The sequence below is a fragment of the Lagenorhynchus albirostris genome, chromosome 6 (genome assembly GCF_949774975.1).
Source record: "Lagenorhynchus albirostris chromosome 6, mLagAlb1.1, whole genome shotgun sequence".
Classification (NCBI taxonomy): Eukaryota; Metazoa; Chordata; class Mammalia; order Artiodactyla; family Delphinidae; genus Lagenorhynchus; species Lagenorhynchus albirostris.
Window position 1 is genome coordinate 61,732,011 of NC_083100.1, and position 20,720 is coordinate 61,752,730.

At 38.8% G+C, this 20,720-nt stretch overlaps 1 protein-coding gene across 1 annotated transcript in view; it reads right to left on the reverse strand.

The window, feature by feature from the left end:
• The window catches only part of MYO3B (myosin IIIB), a 388,019-nt gene that overhangs the window by 123,394 nt on the left and 243,905 nt on the right, over positions 1–20,720 (reverse strand). Inside the window, exon 27 of the mRNA XM_060151181.1 lies at positions 296–407. Coding sequence (XP_060007164.1) covers positions 296–407 — 112 coding nt within the window. The remainder of the gene's footprint in view (positions 1–295; positions 408–20,720) is intronic.

Below are 20,720 nucleotides of genomic sequence, written 5' to 3' on the forward strand. Positions count from 1 at the left end.
GCCTGCGGTGCTGGAATAAGCAGCATTGAAAAAGGGACATTTAAAAATGAGCTCAAAGATCTCATTCTAGAAATGCTAAATGGTTCTCACTACATGCAGAACAGGAGGCAAACTCTCCTCCTCTGGTCACTGAGGTCCTGGGACTCCTGACCCAAGACCGGCAAAAATCACTGTTAGCTTGGGGTCTTGTCTGCTAAGCTACACAATTTACAGAGCTATTCAAATCACTGATAAGAGACAAAGGTTCACAGCAGAGCAACTCGAGTGACAATCTAAACAACAAAGAAAGAACTACCTTTGTTTTTCCCAGCAGCCAGTGATCTAATCTGCACTTTTCCAAGATAGCGACACAGCTCTCTTTGCTAGCAAGAGGTTTTTGATGTGCTCTGAATGCCAAATAATAATACCTACAAAATAAAAGAGTGAAATAAAGCATTTTTAGTCACCATTTGATTCAGTATAGTAGAATTACTCTGGGCCCATTGACATATCTTGTTTTTTAATATCAAATATTTCTTGAGCATCAATAATAGTGTACTAGGTAGTGGAATATATACAATTCACGCTTATTGGCTCTTACCTACTTTCATATTTTCTGCTATGTGTATTTTCCTTTTAATATTGCTTTGTAATTCATATTCAGTACACACTTGGCATATTTGCATGCAAAATCAAAGTATCTAATCCTTTAAAAAACTGAAATTTAGACAGCTCTCCTAGTAAAAGTCATCATTTTAAATGTTAGTATTACTATTATAAAAATAATTTGTCATCTCATTGTATAAAATTTGACTCTGCTTTGAAAATCCCATCTGAAGCAATATGTAGATAGCAAAAATGATCATAGCCTAATACGACTAATTTTGTCTGTTAAGTTACATGTCTCTCTCAAGGTAAAAAGTTGGCGTGTTTTCTTGAGACAATCACCAAAACCACATTTGTCTTCCTAAATTACTCATTTTAATGAACTTCCATACTTCCAGATGAAAGAGTTTCTGGGTAGATTCAAAGAACACCACCCAAAGTGTTTTTGTCTCCTTTTCTTTCTTCTCCATATATATATATATGTGTATGTGTGTGTGTGTATGTGTGTGTGTGTGTGTGTGTATATGTCCATATATATGTCTATGTCTATGTCTATGCATATATATGTATATAATGTTGAATATATCCTTTAGAAAACTTTACCTTAGTTTTTCTTTTAAAAACTTTTAAGGATCTTTCCTCTGCTCTTTGCTGCCATCTATAATTAAATTCTACTGCTTGGAAGTTTAAAAATAAACTTAATTTCCTTGTCAGAGGATTTTCCTGTCATTCCTCAGAAAGGGGGATCTGTTATTTTAGAATTGCTTTAAAATATAGAGTTGTTTTTACTTTTTAAGAAAATCACCAAAACATAAAATATGTCCTTTCCTCCTGCCAAATATTCCCACGTCTTTCTGTTTATGGAAAAATAAACACACCCGATTAACACTTGAGCCATTTAAATTTATCTTAGTGCTACAAGACTGTTTCACAAGTTAGGATTGAATGCTGAATTTGCTGAAAACATTTGCATTCAGAGATCCTGGGAATGATTCCAAGGCTCTGGGTCTCTGTTTCCACCTTTGAGGAGGAGGCGCAGTGCTCTCTCAGAAGCCCTGAATGGTGGCCAGGACCACGCTAGGTCATTTGGCCAAGCCCAGGAACCTGCTCGCAGCAGTTGTCTTCTGGAGCTAAGCCGGAGGAGGGACAGCCAGGAGTCAGGCTTAGGTCTGGGCAGTTCGTGGCATCAGCACAATTCTTCAGCCTAGTTTCTTCAGCCTAGTTTCTCCAGGACTGTAGTTTCAGTCATGGCTTCTTGGATTTGGATTTGACCAAAGCAAAAAGATTGTGTCCTAGAGTGCATGGGGTTGGTGGGAATAGATGGCAAATCTATAGAGGTGAATGCCTTGGGAAAGCTGAAGTATAGATAGCTTAAGATGTAAAAGTCAGTGGTAACACCAGGACTTCCTACTCTCTTTCCTTTAGGCCTGGCCATTTAGAACATGGGCTCCCTTGGCTCTAATCAGCCAGGCTTGCTCAGGATGACTGCTCAACACTACTGGTGATGAAGTATTTGGAGAGAATCTAACGAATGACCAGTACTGTGCAAGATATAAGAAGATTGCAAGATATGTTCTAGCTCTCCATTCAAGGATTTATACTTGTTTTTTGAGCAACCGTGTATGCTTCTTAGCAATTTCTAATTTCTAAATAAGCAGAATGTATCTGAACTAACATAAATACTAGAAATTAACTTTGATTTTTGACTCTTCAACCCAAATCTTTTAATTTATTATGGTGATAACATTCATATCTGGCTTAGTTCAGAAAGAGATGGATAACAGTTATTGCAAAGATGTGAAGGTTTCAAAAACTATTGAGGAAACATGTAAGTGATATGCTTACAGGAATCAGGTCAGAGAAAATACACTGTGTTTCCTCCACAGAGTAACGCTGTGTTCTAGCGGATACCATGGCGGGGGGTGTGGGTGGGGGAGGAATTTGGCTGAGCTTTTGTGTGCTTCGATATAAGGGCAAAATTGAACGGCACCAAGATAAAAGATCTGCCAGCAAGGGGACATCTTTTGGAGAAGATCCATTCCACCCCCTTCTTGACGCAGCTTGATGAGTTAAGCAAGCAGGAGATATGCAACAGCAGAATAATACATGTAAAGATTTGTCTTGAGGGTCTGGGCACTTGAGAGCATTGTAAAGACCAGTTCTGCTCTGAGCTGTCTCTGGTGGGTAGAATTCATCTCTCAGATTGGAGTTTGAGCCCTGAGTTAAGAATGAGAAAGTCTCTGTTTCTAACCGTAGGTAACTCACTTACCTCTCTGTACTTGAATTCTCATAGGTGGCAATGGGAACCAAATAAGTGGTTCTTAACTCTTTTTTTTTGATGTGGGGGCAAGACTCTGTGAAAATCTGGTAAAAGCTATACACATTCTTTCTTAGAAAGATGCTCTTGACACAACACATTGCATACAATGCCAAGGGGTCCACATAGCTCCTGTTGGCCCTCCAAGGACCTAAGAGCTCTTCTCTCCTTCAGAACTGTATGGCAAGTGTTAAATTTCCCAAGGCCTCATCTTTTTTTTAAGAATTATTTTTTTAAGTTATTATTATTATTTTGGCCACACTGTGGGGCTTGTGGGATCTTAGTTCCCCAACCAGGGATTGAACCCAGGCCCACTGCAGTGAAAGCACGGAGTCCTAACCACTGGACTGCCAGGGAATTCCCACATTATTGTTTATTAATAAAACACATTTCTGTTCTTGATCTGGTGGTAGATGTGGGTAGTGTGTTCATTTTGTAATCATTCATTGACTGGGTAAGGCCTCATCTTATTAAATCACATAAGCTATTAAAATAGTAAATATCCAGTTGAAAAATATCTCTATTCAAAATGTTATTTAATTTTCTGCCTAAAATGTCTTGTTGTATGGAATGCAGACTTTTCAAGGAAAAGTTTTAAAATACAACAGGTAAAGCGGTTTGTAAAGTGCTAGTAAAATCAACAGGCAACTAGAGACACATCCTTCTTCACTTAAACGCTAGAATCATAAACTGGAAGGATCTGTATGATCCTAGGATATACTAGTTTTCTACTGCTACATAACAAATTTAATGGCCTAAAAAGTAGACATTTATCATCTCATAGTTTGTGAGGGTCAGGAATTTAGGAGCAGTTTATCTGGCAATTCTGACTCAGGGTCTTTCATGAGATTACAGTCAAGATGTCGGCCAAGGGTGCAGTCATCTAAAGGCTTGACTAAGGCTGGAGGATCTATTTTCAAGATGGTGCAGCCACAAGCCTAAGGGTAGAAACCCTTAGTTCCTTACTGGCTATTGTCAGGATGCCTCTCAGTTCCTTGGCACATGGGCCTCTCCAGAGGACTGTTTGAGTTATCTTCATAACATAGAACATGGCTTCCACCAGAACAAGGGATCCCAGAGAGAGAGCAAGAAGGAATTTGCAATGCCATTTATGACCGAGGCTTAGAAGTGATACATCATCACTTCTTCCATATTCTTCTATTCATTAGAAGCAAGTCACTAAGTCCAGACTGCATATAATGAGAGAGAATTTAAGTTCTACCTCTTAAAGGGAGGAGTATCAAGTGATATGTGGACATATCTTTAAACCACCACAAAGAATCTCTCTAGATCATCAAGTCTTACCAAAAAATGCACAATATAAAGATAAAATAAGTTAAAAGTAAAAGAATAAGATATACCATGCTAACACCAGTCAAATTAAAACTGCACTGGCTATATTAATACCAAACAAAGTAGATTTCAGAGCAAAAATATATTACCAGGGATAAAGAAGTTTATTTCATAGTGATAAAGAGGTCAATTCATCAGAAGAACCTAAAAATCTGAAGCATTTTTGCACTTAAAAACAAAGCTTGAAATATATGAACCTAAAAGTGTTAATACTGCAAAGAGAAATAAACAAATACACAATTACAGTCAGAGAATTCAATACACTCTTCCAATAATTGATAGAACAAGTAGGCAAAAAAAAAAAAATCATCAAGGATATAGAAGGTATGAACAACCAACTTAACCTAATGGACATTTATAGAAAATTCCAGCCAACAATACCAGAATACATATTCTTTTCAATTACATACGAAACATTTACCGCAATAGGCCATATTCTGGGCCATAAAACATGACTTTATAAATTAAAAATATTCAAGTCATGCAAGGTATGTTGTCTGACCAGAGGGGAATTGGATCAGAAATTAACAAGAAGGTATCTGGAAAATTGCCAAATATTTATGAACAGACTTCTAAATAAGCCATATAACAAAGAAGAAATCAAAAGAGAAATTGAATTTGATCCAATGAAAATGAAAACACAACCTGTCAAAATTTGTGGGAGATTGCTAACTAAAGTAGTACTTAGAAATGTATACCATGAAACACCTATAATAGAAAAAATGAATGGTATCAAATACATGATCTCAACCTCCACCATAAATTGGGAAAAAAAGAGCAAATTAAACCCAAAGTAAGCAGAAGAGAGGAAATAATAAAGATCATAGTGAAAAATCATTGAAATAGAAAAGAGACAATGAATGAAATTAAAACCTGTTCTTTGAGAAGGTTAATAAAATTGATAAGCCTCTAGCCATACAGATCAGGAAAAGGAAAGGAAAGGGAAGGGAAGGGAAGGGAGGGGAAAGGAAGGGAAGAAAAGAAAACAAAGGTATGAGATTAGTGATATTCTATAGATTCTATGGATATTAGAAGTATAAGGGAATATTACAAACAACTTTATGCCATGTTAACAAGCTAGAAGAGAAAAAGCATATTATCTTAATAAATGAGGGAAAGGATTTGACAAAATCCAATATCCAACACTATTTTTTAAAACACAAAAATTTTCAATAGGCTCATACTAAAAGGGAATTTCCTCAACCTGAAAAAATAAACTATCTATGACGAACCTACAGCTAACACCATATTCAATGGTGGAAGACTGAATGCTATCCCCCTATGCTATCCCCCTAAGCTTAGGAACAAGTCATGTAGGCGTACTATCACCACATCTATTCAACACTGAAGAGGTTCCAGCCAGCGCAAACAAGAAATAAAAAGCATCCATATAAGAATGGAATAAGTAGAATTGTCTTAATTTGAAGACGACACAATTTTCTGTGTAGAAAAGCCAATGAAATCTACAAAACAAAAAATACCCCTACCAGAACTAATAAGTGAATTTAGTAATATTATAGGTTAAAGATCAATATACAAAAATTATTGTATTTCTATATACTAGCAACAAACAATTGAAATAACAATATCTATAACATTTAAAAATGTAAAATACATAGGGATAAATCTGACAATAAATACACAAGACCTGTGCACTGAAAATTATAAAACATTGGTTAAGAAAAATGAAAGAAGACCTAAAAAGATGGAGAGAGATACTACGTTTGTGGGTCAGAAGAATTAACATTGTTAATATCTGAGTAAAGCAGGTTACCCTCCATAATGCAGTGAGCCTCAACCAAGCAGTTGAAAGCCTTAAGAGAAACGTCTACGGTCCCTGAAAAGAAAGGAATATTACCACCACACTGCCTTTGGACACAAGACTACAACATCAACTCCTGCTGGAATTTCCAGTCTCACAGCCTTCCCTGCAGATTTCTGACTTGCCAGCCTCCACAATCACATGAGCCAATTCCTTAAAATAAATCAATTTCTCTGAGAGCGAGAGAGAGCAAAAGAGAGAGAGAGAGAAAGAGAGAGAGAGAGAGAGAGAGATCTACATCTATACCTATATCTGTACATATAAATACATACACACACACATCTTATTGGTCCATTTCTCTGGAGAACCCTAATACAGTTCCAGTTCCCCTTTGCTGTTATTTAAGCACAGAGTAAAGACAGAGCCAACCCTGGTGATAAACTTCTTACAATGTCACTAATGGTAGAGGCAAGTCTTGTGCAAAACCATGAGTTGGTAGAAGGTTATTTTTTGATAACTTCCTTCCCTCTCTCTCACTTCTCCCTTTGTCACTGAACTTCCCAAGTTTCCCACAGATGTTGGGTTCGTGTACTGTACACTGGGGGTCCAGGACATCCAAATCCAGCTGTTCCTCCTCATGTTTTCACAAACAGATCTTCCCTGTCCTATGTCAAAACTCTCTGTGCCTGGGCATTGCTGCAGGGCCATCTGTGCAGGGGATTAGCTGGCTCATCTAATAAACATTTGGATCCTGAAGGGAATTTAGAGTCATCAATAAAAATTCTTACTTTGTTTAGAGGAGAAAGCCTGAGAGAAAGCCAGAGAGCCAGAGCAACTGGCTCAAGGTCACAAACTTAGTAAGAAGAGCTGAGACTTCCCCAGGTCTTCTAATCCCAAATTCAGGCCTCTTTACACTCATCAAACCTACGTCTACTCTTAGTTCTTAGTGTATACACCTGATGTATTGTATATACTGGGTAGTATCTTTGACTCTCTAACAGGTACCTTTGATCCTCCAGCAATTTCCAGCTAACTGGAGTGTCTACAGTGATCTGGAATATTGGGCTTTTGACTTAGGAGAAGTGTTGATTTCCTACATCTGAACGTCAGCTGTCAGCCCCTCCTTGACACATGTGTGAGAGATCCAAACAATACTCTACTTGCAATAGTGTTATCAGAAGGTGTTGGTGTTTCAATGGAAAACAACAGACATTGTCTTTAGGTACCCTCCAGGGTTATCAGATTCTAGCCCCATTCATCTTCTTTGAGCTATTTTGCAACTCTTTCTAAATTGTAGGTAACTGATAGATACATAAATTCTGTCCTTTCTGGTGATGATTTTAATTGACGTCCTCTCCACTGTGGAAAAATCAGTTTTGTCTCTATTCACAATTCATCTCAACATTCCTTTACTTCATATAAGCCTCTGCTAGTTTGACTTTTCCTTTGAACCAATTATTACATCTGCTTGGTTCCCTCATATCATGTGAATAAAATAAATTCCTTAAACACATTCATCTTTACATCTGTATGTAAGTCATGATTTTACCTTCTTCTGAAAATTATCTTTAAACAAGAGAAAGAAAGAAATTGAAAAATTCAGGCTATGGAGGTTTGACCCAAAGGAGCACAAACACATGGGCAGGTGGAAGCAGGAAGTCCTCACACTTAGATAGACCCGGTGCTACCAAGCAGTCTAAAAGTCTAGTGTGCTCAGAAATACTGTCACTCTTCTACTTATAACCTTTGAAGTGGAAATATTGGTTAGTGTCATATGTTCATGTCAGAGTTTACCAAAAAGTCAAGCTGTTTTCCAAAGTGATCACGCCAATTTATAGCCTCACTAGTGGAGTATGAGAGTCCTGCTTCCCTCTATCCATGGCAACCCTAGGAATTGTCAGACACACCGATTATGGCCAAAATAGGTGTAAAATGGTATTTAATTGTGGTTTTAATTTGCATTTCCTTAATTAGATGTGGTTGAACTTCCCTTTTGTTTTCAGCAAAGTCTTCTGACGATGACGTCCTCCGACAATGGACAATATATAGTACAATGAAGTTAATTCCTCTATTTTTTCCTAATGATTACCCATACTCCTGGAAGGGAAAAGGAAAAGAAGAGAGAGAGAACTAAGAGGTATTTATTTTAGGTAAAAATTGTATTAGCATTGGAGATGGCTTACATTTTTGTAATGCCTGACATTTTAAATTTGTGCCTCTTATCTTAGTTATTCTCCTCCTGCATTTTTATGTTGTTTGGGAAGGATCTGCCTCCTTTAAAGATGTTTTTGAAATCCCAACCTATAATGAATGAGCTCTGCTTTGATTCATCCCTCCAGTTTGAATTTTGCACTCAAACACATGCAAAACATCTATACCTCTAAATGGAGATGTGCACGGACCTAAGTCAATAGTGAGACTTTTAAAAAAAAGTTAATTATACATTTTTATTTTCCTTTTTTTTTAAAAAAAAACAACCTTAAGCAAATAACTTCCTTTAGGATGGATCACTCATTCTGTACAGTTTTAGGGCTCTGATATAACCATGCTGTTCCCATTCATCACTTTCTAAATTAAATTGACTTTTCATTCCCACTCTGCTCATTTGTTTATTAAATAAAACTTCATTTAGGACCTATTAATGTGCCAGATACTGATGGAAGTGCTGGAAGACATGAGTGAGCAAGGCAGACAATTTCCCCACCCTCATAAAGCTTACATTCTAGTGGGGGAGACAAATGCTAAACAAGTACATAAAGGACATCATGTTGAGTAGGGACAAGTGCTATGAAGAATAACAAATCAGGGTAGAGGGGGTTAATGAGTATATTTGGGGGTGTATTTTGGCAGGCAGCCTTTAGCAGCTGGGATGGTGAGGGAACTCAAGCCACATTATCTGAGAACTGGTGAAGACATTGAGGGCATTGAACTTAAGAGACAAAAATTCTTAACAGGGTCTTGTACGGGAGGGGAAAGTTTTCTTTGACTCTCTTAGGGTCCTTCCCTGTCTGGGTCTGAGAATTAGACTTTCACAGACAGATTTACAGAAGAAAAGCACACAAATTTATTCAATATAAGTTTTATGTGACACAGGAGCCTTCATAAGGAAATGAAGACCCAAAGAAATGATTAAACTTGAGTGTTTTTATACTAGGTGTGATGAAGGGTAGAGAGCTGTGGAAATGTGAGATAAACAAGGAGTTTGAGCTAAGTATAGTAAACTGGGGGAAACTGAACAAGGCCTGTTTGTTCAGATTCCTCTCTGTGTTCCTTTGTCTTCAGAGATAAGGATGCTCCTTTCCTCTAGGTGTACGGAGGGCACCATTCACGAGACAGTTTCTTTTTTTTACAGGTACTCAAATATGTCTCAAATTTTAATAAGATACTCCATACATACATTTACTTACTACTGAAAATTGAAATAGCACATCAAAAATTTTTATTACAATTCAAATTTTTGAAAACCAGAAAATTTAGTTAATACACTTTGCTCTAATTATGCTCTAGCCAAACTACCCAGTGTTTTCTTTACATTCCTTCCACACAAGTTAATTTGTTTCAAATTCTTGATATTGGATTTCATCTTACTGACTTCAGGCTGCTAAAACAGGCAATACTTGAGACCTATTAGTGCTTCTTTGTCTCAAATCAAGAAGTGGAACTAAAGTATATTCAAGTTATTCAAATGCAAACTATCAATATATAGACTCCTTATAAGTTACCTGGATCAAGATAGAAAAGAGATGCAAGAAAAAAACGCATCACAGAACTTACAGGTTATCAAAATATTGGTACGCAGTCTCTCCTAGAGTAGCTTTCCCAAGCTGCTTCATAATGATCCTAAAATTATTAGCAAGAAAAAAACAGTACACGAATAAAATTTATGGCTCAATCAACTCTGTGTCATAATTATTCTCCGTGATAGTATCCTCAGAAGGATCTCTATGATACACGCAATAATGACAGCTACATCTAAATCTTTCCATGTTTGACTAAGTCTCAACTTCCTTCTGCCAAGATTCTCTTTGAGTCAGAGGAAATTGGTTGCCCTAGTGGTATTTAATAACTTGAATCATCCTTTCTATCCCTTCTTCCCAAGCAGTTAACAATGTCCTCACTCCTCTCCTCCTATAGAGTATGCCTTCACCAAGCCTCTGTCCACCCTGTTGAGGTGGATATTCTGGTAGAAGGGAAGGGAATTTGGTACTAGGGTTGAGAGTCAAGTTACGAAGGTTCTTTATTAACACTTCAGTGACAGGTTGAGAGGCAGCTGGAACTTCCTGGGAATTTTCTTCGATGGACATCTGAGGAGACTCCAGGGTTCAGGTTGGGTTAAAGTCTGATGAGTCCATTGGAAGTCTAGTCACAGCTTGAAGTTCCTTTGGGTTCCAGGGGAAGGTGATGCTTAATTAAGACTCTCAAACTGCTACAAAGTAACAAGGAAGAACTATAGATCCGGGAAAGAGTGAGAAAAATCCAAACTTGACTAACTGTGGTGAGAGAAAAATCTCACACAGGACAGTTTTATGGCCTGCTTCATGGAAGGTCAGAAAGTCCTTCCTACACACGTCATTTCTCAAATTCCTTCAGTTTGAAATATTCAATATGCCAAGGTGTCATATTTTGGGGTAGAATGTCCTGAACATAGTTAGTCTCTTAAACTGTCATGTGCAGACCACTTGTATCAGATCCACCTGGAGATTTCATAAAAGATTTGGATTCCTGGGTCACACTCCAGATACAGAATCAGAATCTCTGTGGTCAGGGCTCAAGAATCTATATTTTAACAAGCTCGTATGGTGATTTTGATGCACTGTAGAGTTTGAGAACCACTGACTGAGGGGAACATAATAGCTGACTGCCATCAAGTGGAGAAGGGAGCTGATTTGTTGTCTGAAGTCCAGAGGGTAGAACTGGGATGAATGTATAGGAGTTTCTGAAGGTTGGTCTTGCTCAAGGTTAGGAAGGACTTGGCTGTGACCAAACATCTGAAACATGGAATGAGCTGCCTCAGGAGCCAGGGAGTAAATTCTTAGACTCAGAGCTGTTCAATAGGAATCAGACTGACAAGGTCAAGCATGTTGCCAAAGAAATTCTGGTTTTAGCTAGGTAGTTGAATTGGATGACCCTTTAAGATTCCTTCCAACAAAGATGCCATGCTGACATGTCCCTTGGCCTAAATAATTACTTCTGTGATTTTAAAACTGATGTTTATCATTAACCCACTTATTATTAACCCAATACTGTTACTATCACAAATCTTGGGTGATTGTTATTACATTTGGGTAAGTTGGAAGTCTCCTACAGCAGCATCACCTGGAAACTTGCACAGACACCTCCCTGCTGAATCAGAGACTCTGAGGGCAGGGCTCAGCAATCTGTGTTTGAACAGATTAGCCCCCCAGGATAGTCTCATGTGTGAGAAAGTTGAAAAACCACTGTCTTAGACAAACGGAATCCCGCAGAAGTGAAATGACTTGTCTACAGTGATCCAGTCTATCTCAGGAAAGAAACTGGCTCCCATGTCTCTCTGTCATCCTTTTTCTTTGTTAGGTCCAAATGACTTTCTGGAGCACATCATTTTTCCTTGGAAAGGGCAACTGTTCAAAATCTACCCTCAAGAAATTCTCACACATGTTTAATATTTAGGATTGTTTATTGAGCCTTGCTGGCAAACAATTGGACACAATGTCAATATCCACCAGGAGAGGGATGGCTAAATAAATATCACAGGTTTCAATGAGGGAGTTAAAAGGAATCTGTTACAGCTATGGAACAACATGGATTTATCTCTAATACATATTGTTAAATAGGAAAGCAAGTTGCCAAATGGTATAAAATGTGTGATTCAAGCTGAAAATTTAGGGGGTTCTCTCTCTCTCTCTCTCTCTCTCTCTCTCTCTCTCTCTCTCTCCCCCCCTGTGTGTGTGTGTCTGTATTCTGAAAGGATAAAACTACCCCAAAAATAATAGTGGATACTCTAGAGAGGGGCCATGATGGGGATGCTGGGAAATGGAATTAGGGATGCAGAAAGAAAGACTTTAGCCTAACATATAATATTTTAAAATTTTAGAGGAAATGGTATTCATACATTATTTTTGCAATTTGAAAATTAATTTCAAACATTAAGTAAAAATTGTTATGGTTTAATTATGATGGGCCCAAATCCTGGTCAAAGAATCTCGTATACTAGTTTGATTAATATCTCCTGCATCGAAGTAGAAATATCTCCAATCATGTGAAGAGTAGCAATCCTTTCCCTATTTTAAAATATTCCTTGAGGGACCCTATATCTGTATCAGTGACCACCCAGATTGTCTACTCAGACACCTGAAATACAGGACAATTATCTGAACAATTAAATCCATATAAATAATTTTCTCTTATGTAGATAATGGAGGGAACTGAGCTATTTTGGCTTGGATAATTTGATAATTACCACCAATTGCCCATTTCCCTTCAGTGTGTATAAAAATCCAGATTTAGTTTATTAACTTCTTTCTCATATTTACCATAGGGCCTTTTATTTTAATTTTTTTTTCCCTTCATGTTTGGCCTTTAATAAAGACAGAACAGCTGGCCACCATCTGCTACCAAAAAAAAAAAAAAGTCATTATATCCGTTATATCCTTAAGAAGACTCTTCAAATTTGGACCTTCGGATAAAAAGTCACGTTGATCTATGCTATTAGATTGTGGAAGTCCTGAGACTGTAAATTCTAATTCCGTAGCGCTCACTACAGCACTTGGCACACACAATAGGTGCTTAATAAATGTTTCTGATGCTGTTGCTGCCTCCTCGTGTGCTCTAAATGGGAGACTTTCTAAAGAAGAAAAACAGAATTAGAGATTTGAGGCTGAGTTTATTCACAAATTAATTTGTAATAGAAAGTTAAGCTTTAAACTGATCATTCTATTTCACAACTAGTAAAATTATGAATGTATTTTCTTCTGCCTGAATTCTACAGATTGATTTTGCAATGACTATTTGGATGTGTTCAACTGTGTCATTTATGTATTTTGAGGATGGGCTATGAAATCAGATTGACTCTCATTTCACATCCTGACTGTACCACAGACTACCTGTGTGACTTTAACCAGTTTCCTCATTTGTAAAAGTGGAATAATTTTATCTATTTGGGGGTCTAGTACCAGTAGTAAGTGAGATGTATATGTAAAGCACTAACATGAAGCCTGCCTTAAGCAGATGGTCAATAAATGCTCCTCTCTCCTTTCTTCTCTTCCTTTCTTTGACAAAAATTTATTTTTCTCTTCCCCAACCCAAACGTCTATGAAAAAGCAGCTAGCAATTTTTCCTCTGAGTCATCCCTAAACCATGGTTTTCAGGGTTGGGCAGATATGCACTGTAAAGTGAACAGAACATGCTAGAACAGGAATGACTACGGGGTCAACCGTGGGTCAGCTGATGGACTGGGCAGCGGTTTCTTAGAGCACCATATTGGAGGGAATTCCAGAGCCCCATCTGGGCTCTGGAGGAAATGTGCCTTGACTGAGGAGCCAGGTCTGCAGCTGGGGCTGGAGAGCAAAGTGGCGCCCATCTGCCATCTCTGTGCCAGGAGGTTTCCTCGCATACTCCTGCTCTTCCACCTTTTCTCTTCTTTGTCCGTGATCTTCTTCATTCTGTCTTCCTTCTGTTGCTTCATTGTTATTATCCAACATAAGCTAGTCCCACTGAAATTTGTTTAAGGAATCTCCAAGCAGGGACATATAGAGTTTTACATCTACTGATTTTCATAGAATAAGCCAGGCAGCCAGTTCAAAAGTCCAGGGTGGCAGTCTTCTCAACTGCACTGATACTGTCTAACATCTTCATAGCATCTTTCTTCTTGTTTTCCTTTATTATTTCTTCACATACTGTTTCCATAGCATGGCCACTGTTCCCTGTGTTTCTTTACTACATGGATTCCTCCCTATAACTGAATTAGCTCATGAGGCTGCCCAGAGAGCAGACATTAAGGAAATTGGGAAAGACAGCCTGGGCTTATTACTGCTGCTACTCAGTATCTTTGGAGAGTAGTGTGATTGATATTACCTCTTGTATCCACTTTTCAAATCACCACTATAGATTTCAGTCTCAATTTGCAGAGCTATCAGCTACAAAAATGATTTTTCTGATACTTGAATAGATAAGAAACAGCTGTCAGCAGTTTGGGCTCTGTGAGAAAGGGAGGGTCTTCAAAGAATAAGTTTTGGGATTGTGAATCATCTATAGGCAAGTTGGGAGGGATCTTCAGGCCAGGCCAGGCCAAGTTGAACCCATACTGCACCCTAAGAATGGAGAGAGGTGGTCACAGAAATTCTCTTCAGTCCATAGTAAACTGGAGAGTTACTGATACTGTCACCTCCTTAGAGATGGGACCTTGGCAAAGCTACATCATCCCTCTGGCCTCAGTCTTCTCATCTGTGAAATGGGAAAGTTGGACCAGGCCATCTCTTAGAGTTTTTCAATGATATCTTAAAAGGTAGTTTTAGAATGTTTTTTGTTTACTGCACTAACCAAAGTTATAACAATGGTAATATAAGAGTTAAGGGAGAAAAGAAGTCATCCAAGGTCTCATCTATATAAAAGGCATCAATGCACACACAGTTGGGGAGCGGTGAGCAACTCATTCTCTCAAAACAACAACAACAAAAGGGTGGGAATGACAGTGTACAAGAACAGCAGTTGTTAGAGATTCCTCCCAGAGAATGCCACCACTCAATTGCTGCCCCTAGAAGCTAAATGCAGAGACTGTTCACATAAGCATGCAATATATTTTACTCACGATGCTGAAGCTGTCCATTATCCTCCCTAAGTATTATCTCTTACATATCTCTCGCAACCTCGTAAATCAATTTGCAGGGAACTGAGGATTCTGTTCACTTAGCTGCAGATACAGTAACTTATCTAAATAGCACATTAAGATCTATTTTATGTCAGGCTCTCATCTGTGTGGTTATAGGTGAAAAGAAAAAACCTCAGGGATGTCCTGGGAGAGATAAGGCATGGCATCGCCATCCGAGCTGCTGGAGGATTTGTGTTTTCCTATTCACTGCTCACTACCCAGAGAAGAAAGTAGCAGCTTTATTTTTTGAAAATTGAAATTTGGATTTCAGTCTTTCTTGAGATGTCTGGATTCTTCTGTGATGCTGATTTTTCTCTCAACTCCTGTTCTGTGAGCCAGTACTAACCCTGGGGCTCTGTAAGAGAATATCAGGGACCCTGTCCTTATAGATAAAAGTTTTCACAGTGATAACTGATGACATTCAGTTCACTTTGCAAGAGCTAAAAGAATTTGTTGCAGGTTTAAAACTGCAAAAACATCTTTCCATGGCAATGGGATTAAAGGGTCCTCAATATCTTGCCTGCTTCCACTCAGGCACTTCTGCACTTTTAAATTCTTAAACTACAATCCTGAGGAAGAAGCTGGTAGCAAGGAGTAAGAAATGAGCGGGTTGTGAGGAACTGAAAGTATTTATTCAAGTTCATTCAGCCCCTTAGTCGTTCAAGTCACTCCTTCACTCAATTAATAAACATTAGATTTCTTTTCTGTGACAAGCATAATTAGTGCCTCTCCCATTACCATTCCCACTTCTTCCTAGCTAACTGAACACCAGTTTTTCTTTGGGTCACAATGCACCCAGCCCCAGACCCATTCCCCACTTTCTAAACCGCTCTCTGTAGCTAGGAATGGTCATGTGACTCAGTCCAGGCCAATGAGAGGTTATGTGAAATGGTTTCTGGGAAAATGTTTTCTTTCCTAATAAAAGCTGGGCAAATGTGGCTGACTTAGCTATTCATCCTACCCCTTCCCTTTCTTCCTGCCTTGAATGCAGACATAATGCCTGGAGAGGTAGCAGCTACATTGTAACCACGAGACTATAAGCTAACCCATACATACTAAAGATGGTAAAAAGAAATGAACGGCGGTCAGAAGATACACAGGCCCCTGATAACATCATTGAACAGCTAATATAACATTAAAAATAGCTTACCTCTCAATTTCTTTTTGTGAGAAACAAACAAATCTGTTTGGCAATGGTTCTCAGTTTGGGCAATTTTGCTCCCCAGGGGACATTTGCCAATATCTGGAGACAATATTTATTGTCACAATTTAGGGTGGGGGGGTGTTGCTATTCGCATCTTAAAAGGTAGAAGCTAGGGATGCTGCTGTACATCTTACAAGGCACAGGGATAGCCTTCCACAACAAAGAAGTACCTGGTCCAAAATGTCAGCAGTGCTGAGACTGAGAAACCCTGGGTTAAGCCACTAAAAATATTTATTGTTTGTTATTCACAGTCAAATGCATTCCTAATTGATAGATTCCCTCATTTGAGAAATACTAAACATACACCATGGGCTAGACACCATACCATACAAGATGCTAGAGATACAAAAATAAGTAAGAAGTCAACGGTCAAAGTCCAAATATGAAAGACTTGAAAACAAAGGTCAACTTCGAAAATGTCTGGATGTCTAGAGTTGCTCCAGACAATCCACTGGCAAAAGCATGTGGATCTCAAAGGATTGCTCTAGAATCCAAGAAAGTCAATGGTCAACTCTGGAGATGTCCTCAGTGAGGAGTTTTATGGGTCTTCGCTATCAGAGTATAAATTGAGATAGAAAGAAGGCTTTGTTAAGGGAGTATTAAATCATGGCAAGAATTCTGCAGTATGAAAGGGAAGAAGCAGCCTTCTTGAGCAAAGTAATTACTGAAGACTATTCTTAGAGTACAAATAGAGGCCAGGTGAGAGACCCTGACAAAGAAAAGTGACATCCAACACAGTCCTAGAGAGGACAAGGCTATTATGACCCATACTGATGAAGAGAAAAGTGTCAAAAATGCAAGAAGATGAACTCAAACTGGGCCAGAATAGATCATAAGTTTTTTCTAATCCCTTGGTGAAGCAGAGCTGGAAACTGTTTTCAGAAACCTGCTGTATAGTAGAGCGGTGGTTCAAAAGACAAAGATCCCAAAAAACAAGAAGCCAACTATGCTTAGGTTAACTTAGTAAACTGTATATAGTTCTCATTCCAGAGTTAACACTGTTATTGTCAACGGAACTTTTATTCTTCTTAGAAAATTCTAAATTAAAGATCTCCTCTAGCTACCCAGGTTGGGGTAGACCTTTTGGCACTGTTACAGTTGATTCCAGGGTATGTATTGGTCAGATAAGGGGTAATGAATGCCTATGGTTTTAGCCTATCCACCCTCTACCTCTCCTTCCTTTAACAGAGTCCCTCAGACCATGGTTCACATGGGGCTGACTCCATGCCCTGGCACTTGACCAAAGACCCTGTCAATCATCCCCTTGGGCACAGTTACTGGTATGAGCACCGGCACATGACCCAGGCTGGGACAACCAGAGAGTTCCTTGCATGGGAACTCTCAGGAACTTGCTTGCTGCTGATGTTGCTAAGCCTTTAGGATGCTTCCTACAGGAGCTTCCAGGGACCGTCTCTGCCGACATGTGAGGAAGAACTGCCTAGCTGACAAGAAACTCCAAAGAGGGGAAGCAAAGCTGCTGAAAAGAAGACAGGGGTAAAATTGCTTGATGTCCCGTATCCAGACATATCTTTGAACTTCCTAGTTATGTAAGCCAATATATCATCCCCTTTTAAATTTTGCTTCAATTCACTTCAGTTTCAGTCACCTGTTATTAAAAGATTCCTGACTAACACACCAAGTAAGCAGCCTGCTTTTAGAGGCTCTTGCCTTAATAGGGCATATGTTGTGTTATGTTAGGGAGCTCTAATCTAAAAGATTCCTTCTTTTCTGGAATGTGAGCTAAGAGGTGGGAAGTTGAGAAAAGAGTCTAGAAAGGAGCCAGAGCAGAGAATCTCCCTTGTCCTGTGAAGTCTGTCTCTTCTAGAAAAAAAAAAAAAAAATCAGCGTTTATTGTCGAGAGAAGGAAGGAAAGTTTGTTTAAAAGTCACCTTTTTAATGTATCAAACTCCGATAATAGCATTTTCAAGCTGGGTAGAGACTTTTTATTAACTTATTATGGTTTCTTACCTTTTCTTGATAGAGAGCTACTTAACACTTACCTGAAATCTTATGCTCTAACAATCTAGATTCTACTTTATAATGCAGATTAAACTTAACCTCAACCAAGCCAGCTGCATATTCTTGTCATGCACTTCAGAACTGCAAGGACCAAAGAGTCAGTCAGGAGATGGTAAAAGAAGATAGTGATGAAGGGGAAGGAGTAAAAGTTTGATTCAATTCAATAAATATTTATTAAATGCCTAATTTGTATCAGGGACAGTGCTGAACAGTGCTGGACAGTACAGATACAAAGTTGGCTGCAAAATATCCCTGCCTCCCAGGTGGTTAATGTCAAGGTAAGAGACCGGCAGCTAGTTTCTACCTCAATGTAGTCAGCGCTACTGACGAAGCTCATCAGAGGGGCTCCTAACTCAGCCTGGGAGAGTCAAGGAGGGTGTTGCAGGGAAGAAAATGCCTGTTCAAAGTCCTGAGGAATGAGCAGGGGTTAGCCAGGGTAAGTCGGCTGACTGAAAACTTGGAGAAGGGGGATTCAGGCACCAAAGCACGAGCACAACATGAGCTTTTGCTTAAAGCAGGGAAGCATGGAATGACGTGGGGTGTTCCTAGAACTCTTAAGTAGTCTGGTTTTTGCTGGAATGTGAGCTGAGAGGTGGGAAGACAAGAAAGAAGAGACTGGAAAGGTGGGCAGGATCCAGACAGGGAGACTCCCCATATCAGGGAGAGGGGTTGATGCTCACCCAGTGAGGTCTGGGATGGTCATTTCAATTAAGGATTTTAATCAAGGAAGCAACATGATTAGATAGGAATTTTAGGTAAATTGTACTCTGTGGCTCTTTGGAGAACAGAACAGGCATGAAGTCCATTTAGGAAGTTAAGTCAAGAGGGTGGACAAAAGAGCCTCAAAAGGTTTGGAATAGGTATTGATCAATGGGATAGAATTGAGAAGTCAGAAATAACTTATGACCAATTTATGGTCAATCGATTTTTAACAAGGATGCCAAGACAATTCAACAGGGGAAAGAATACTCTCTTCAACAAACAGTGCTAGGAAAAGCTTGATATCTGTGAACAAATGAATTAAGTTGGACCTGTACTTCACACCATACATAAAGATAATTCAAAATGGACCACTGATCTAAATATAAGACCTAAAACTATAAAAGCCTTAGAAGAAAACATAGGAATAAAGCTTCATGACCTTGGATTAAGCATGGTTTCTTAGATATGACACCAAAAGCATTACTAACAAAAGAAAACACAGAAAAATTTGGCTTCATCAAAATTTTAAACTTTCATTCATGAAAAGATACCATCATGAAATTGAAAAGACAACCCACAGAATAAGAGAGAACATTTGCAAATCATATATCTGATAATGGGCTAGTATCCAGAGTATATAAAAATCAATAATTAAATGGGTAAAGGATCTGAATAAACCTTTCTTCAAAGGAAATAATACAAACGACCAATAAGCACATAAAAAGCTGTTCAGATTAGATAGTGGTTATTGTTGCACAACTTGTGAATACACTAAAACCTTAGAACTGTGTACTTTAAAAGGGTGATTTTTATCATACATGAATTATATCTCAAGCTGTTGCTTTATTATTATTATTATTGTTATTATTATTAAAAAGCCTTGGGAGAAGGGATCGGGAAATTCCCAAGGGAAACTTTTTGAGAAACTTTAGCAGGTAAAGTTGGCAGGACTTTTGATGGATTGTTTGAAGAAAGTGAGAAGACAGAGGTGACCCTAGATTTCTGGAGGAGAGGAAGTAGAGGAATAGAAGGGAGAAGGAGATGAAGGAGATACCAGGGCACATAGCTCTCATGCCATCATGAGAAGAAATGGAAGTTGCTGATGAAGGAGAAGAGGTAAGAGTTTCACTTTGTTCAACAGACACTGATTTAACAACTGTTATGAATTGGGTCCTGGGAATGCAGTTCTCCCTCCTGTGAGCTCAAGTGGGAGAGGTGGGCCTTTCTGGAGGACTCAGAGGCTAAGGCCCCAGAATCTGCATGTAATCTCTGAAAATCTTTAGGATGTGGGCTCTGTGTATTCCCGACTTCTTATCATGCAGATGATGAAACACCTTTTACAGAAATATTAGGTTACTTGCCAAATACTATATCCAAGAGGAGACGAGAACTCCGACCTCCTCACTAAATTATATTATTTACTACAAGAGTTTAATAAACAAACCATAAGACTTTGAACTGAATGTGCTGTGCTACCCTTGAGACATTGGCCAGAACACATCCCAATATGTGCAGTCATATGTGTTACCCCAGTATAGACCTTCTGCCAGACCACACTTCAGAGCCCACTGACCACAAAGCCAATGAGTGTTCATAGTCATTTTCTGTGATGTCTCAACAGCATGACTTCCAGGAGGTTTCAGCCAGCTGCCCAGCACTGTCAGGTGGCCTTTCTCATGCCTACCTGAGACTAGATAGATGAATGCTTCCAGTCCACCTGGCCCCATTGATGAGAGGGTGTTGGAAGTAACCCTTTCTTTGAAGGCTCCATGAATGGAGAATAGGAAGGGCACTTCTAAGTCATTTTGCCAGATTATTCAAGGATGATGGGGCAAAGAAATGTTTTAGGTTTGGCCATGTCTGCAGACTTGGGTGACTTGGGGAAGTCCTTCTGCATTTGGGAACCCGACAACATAATCCTCAAAACACAGCC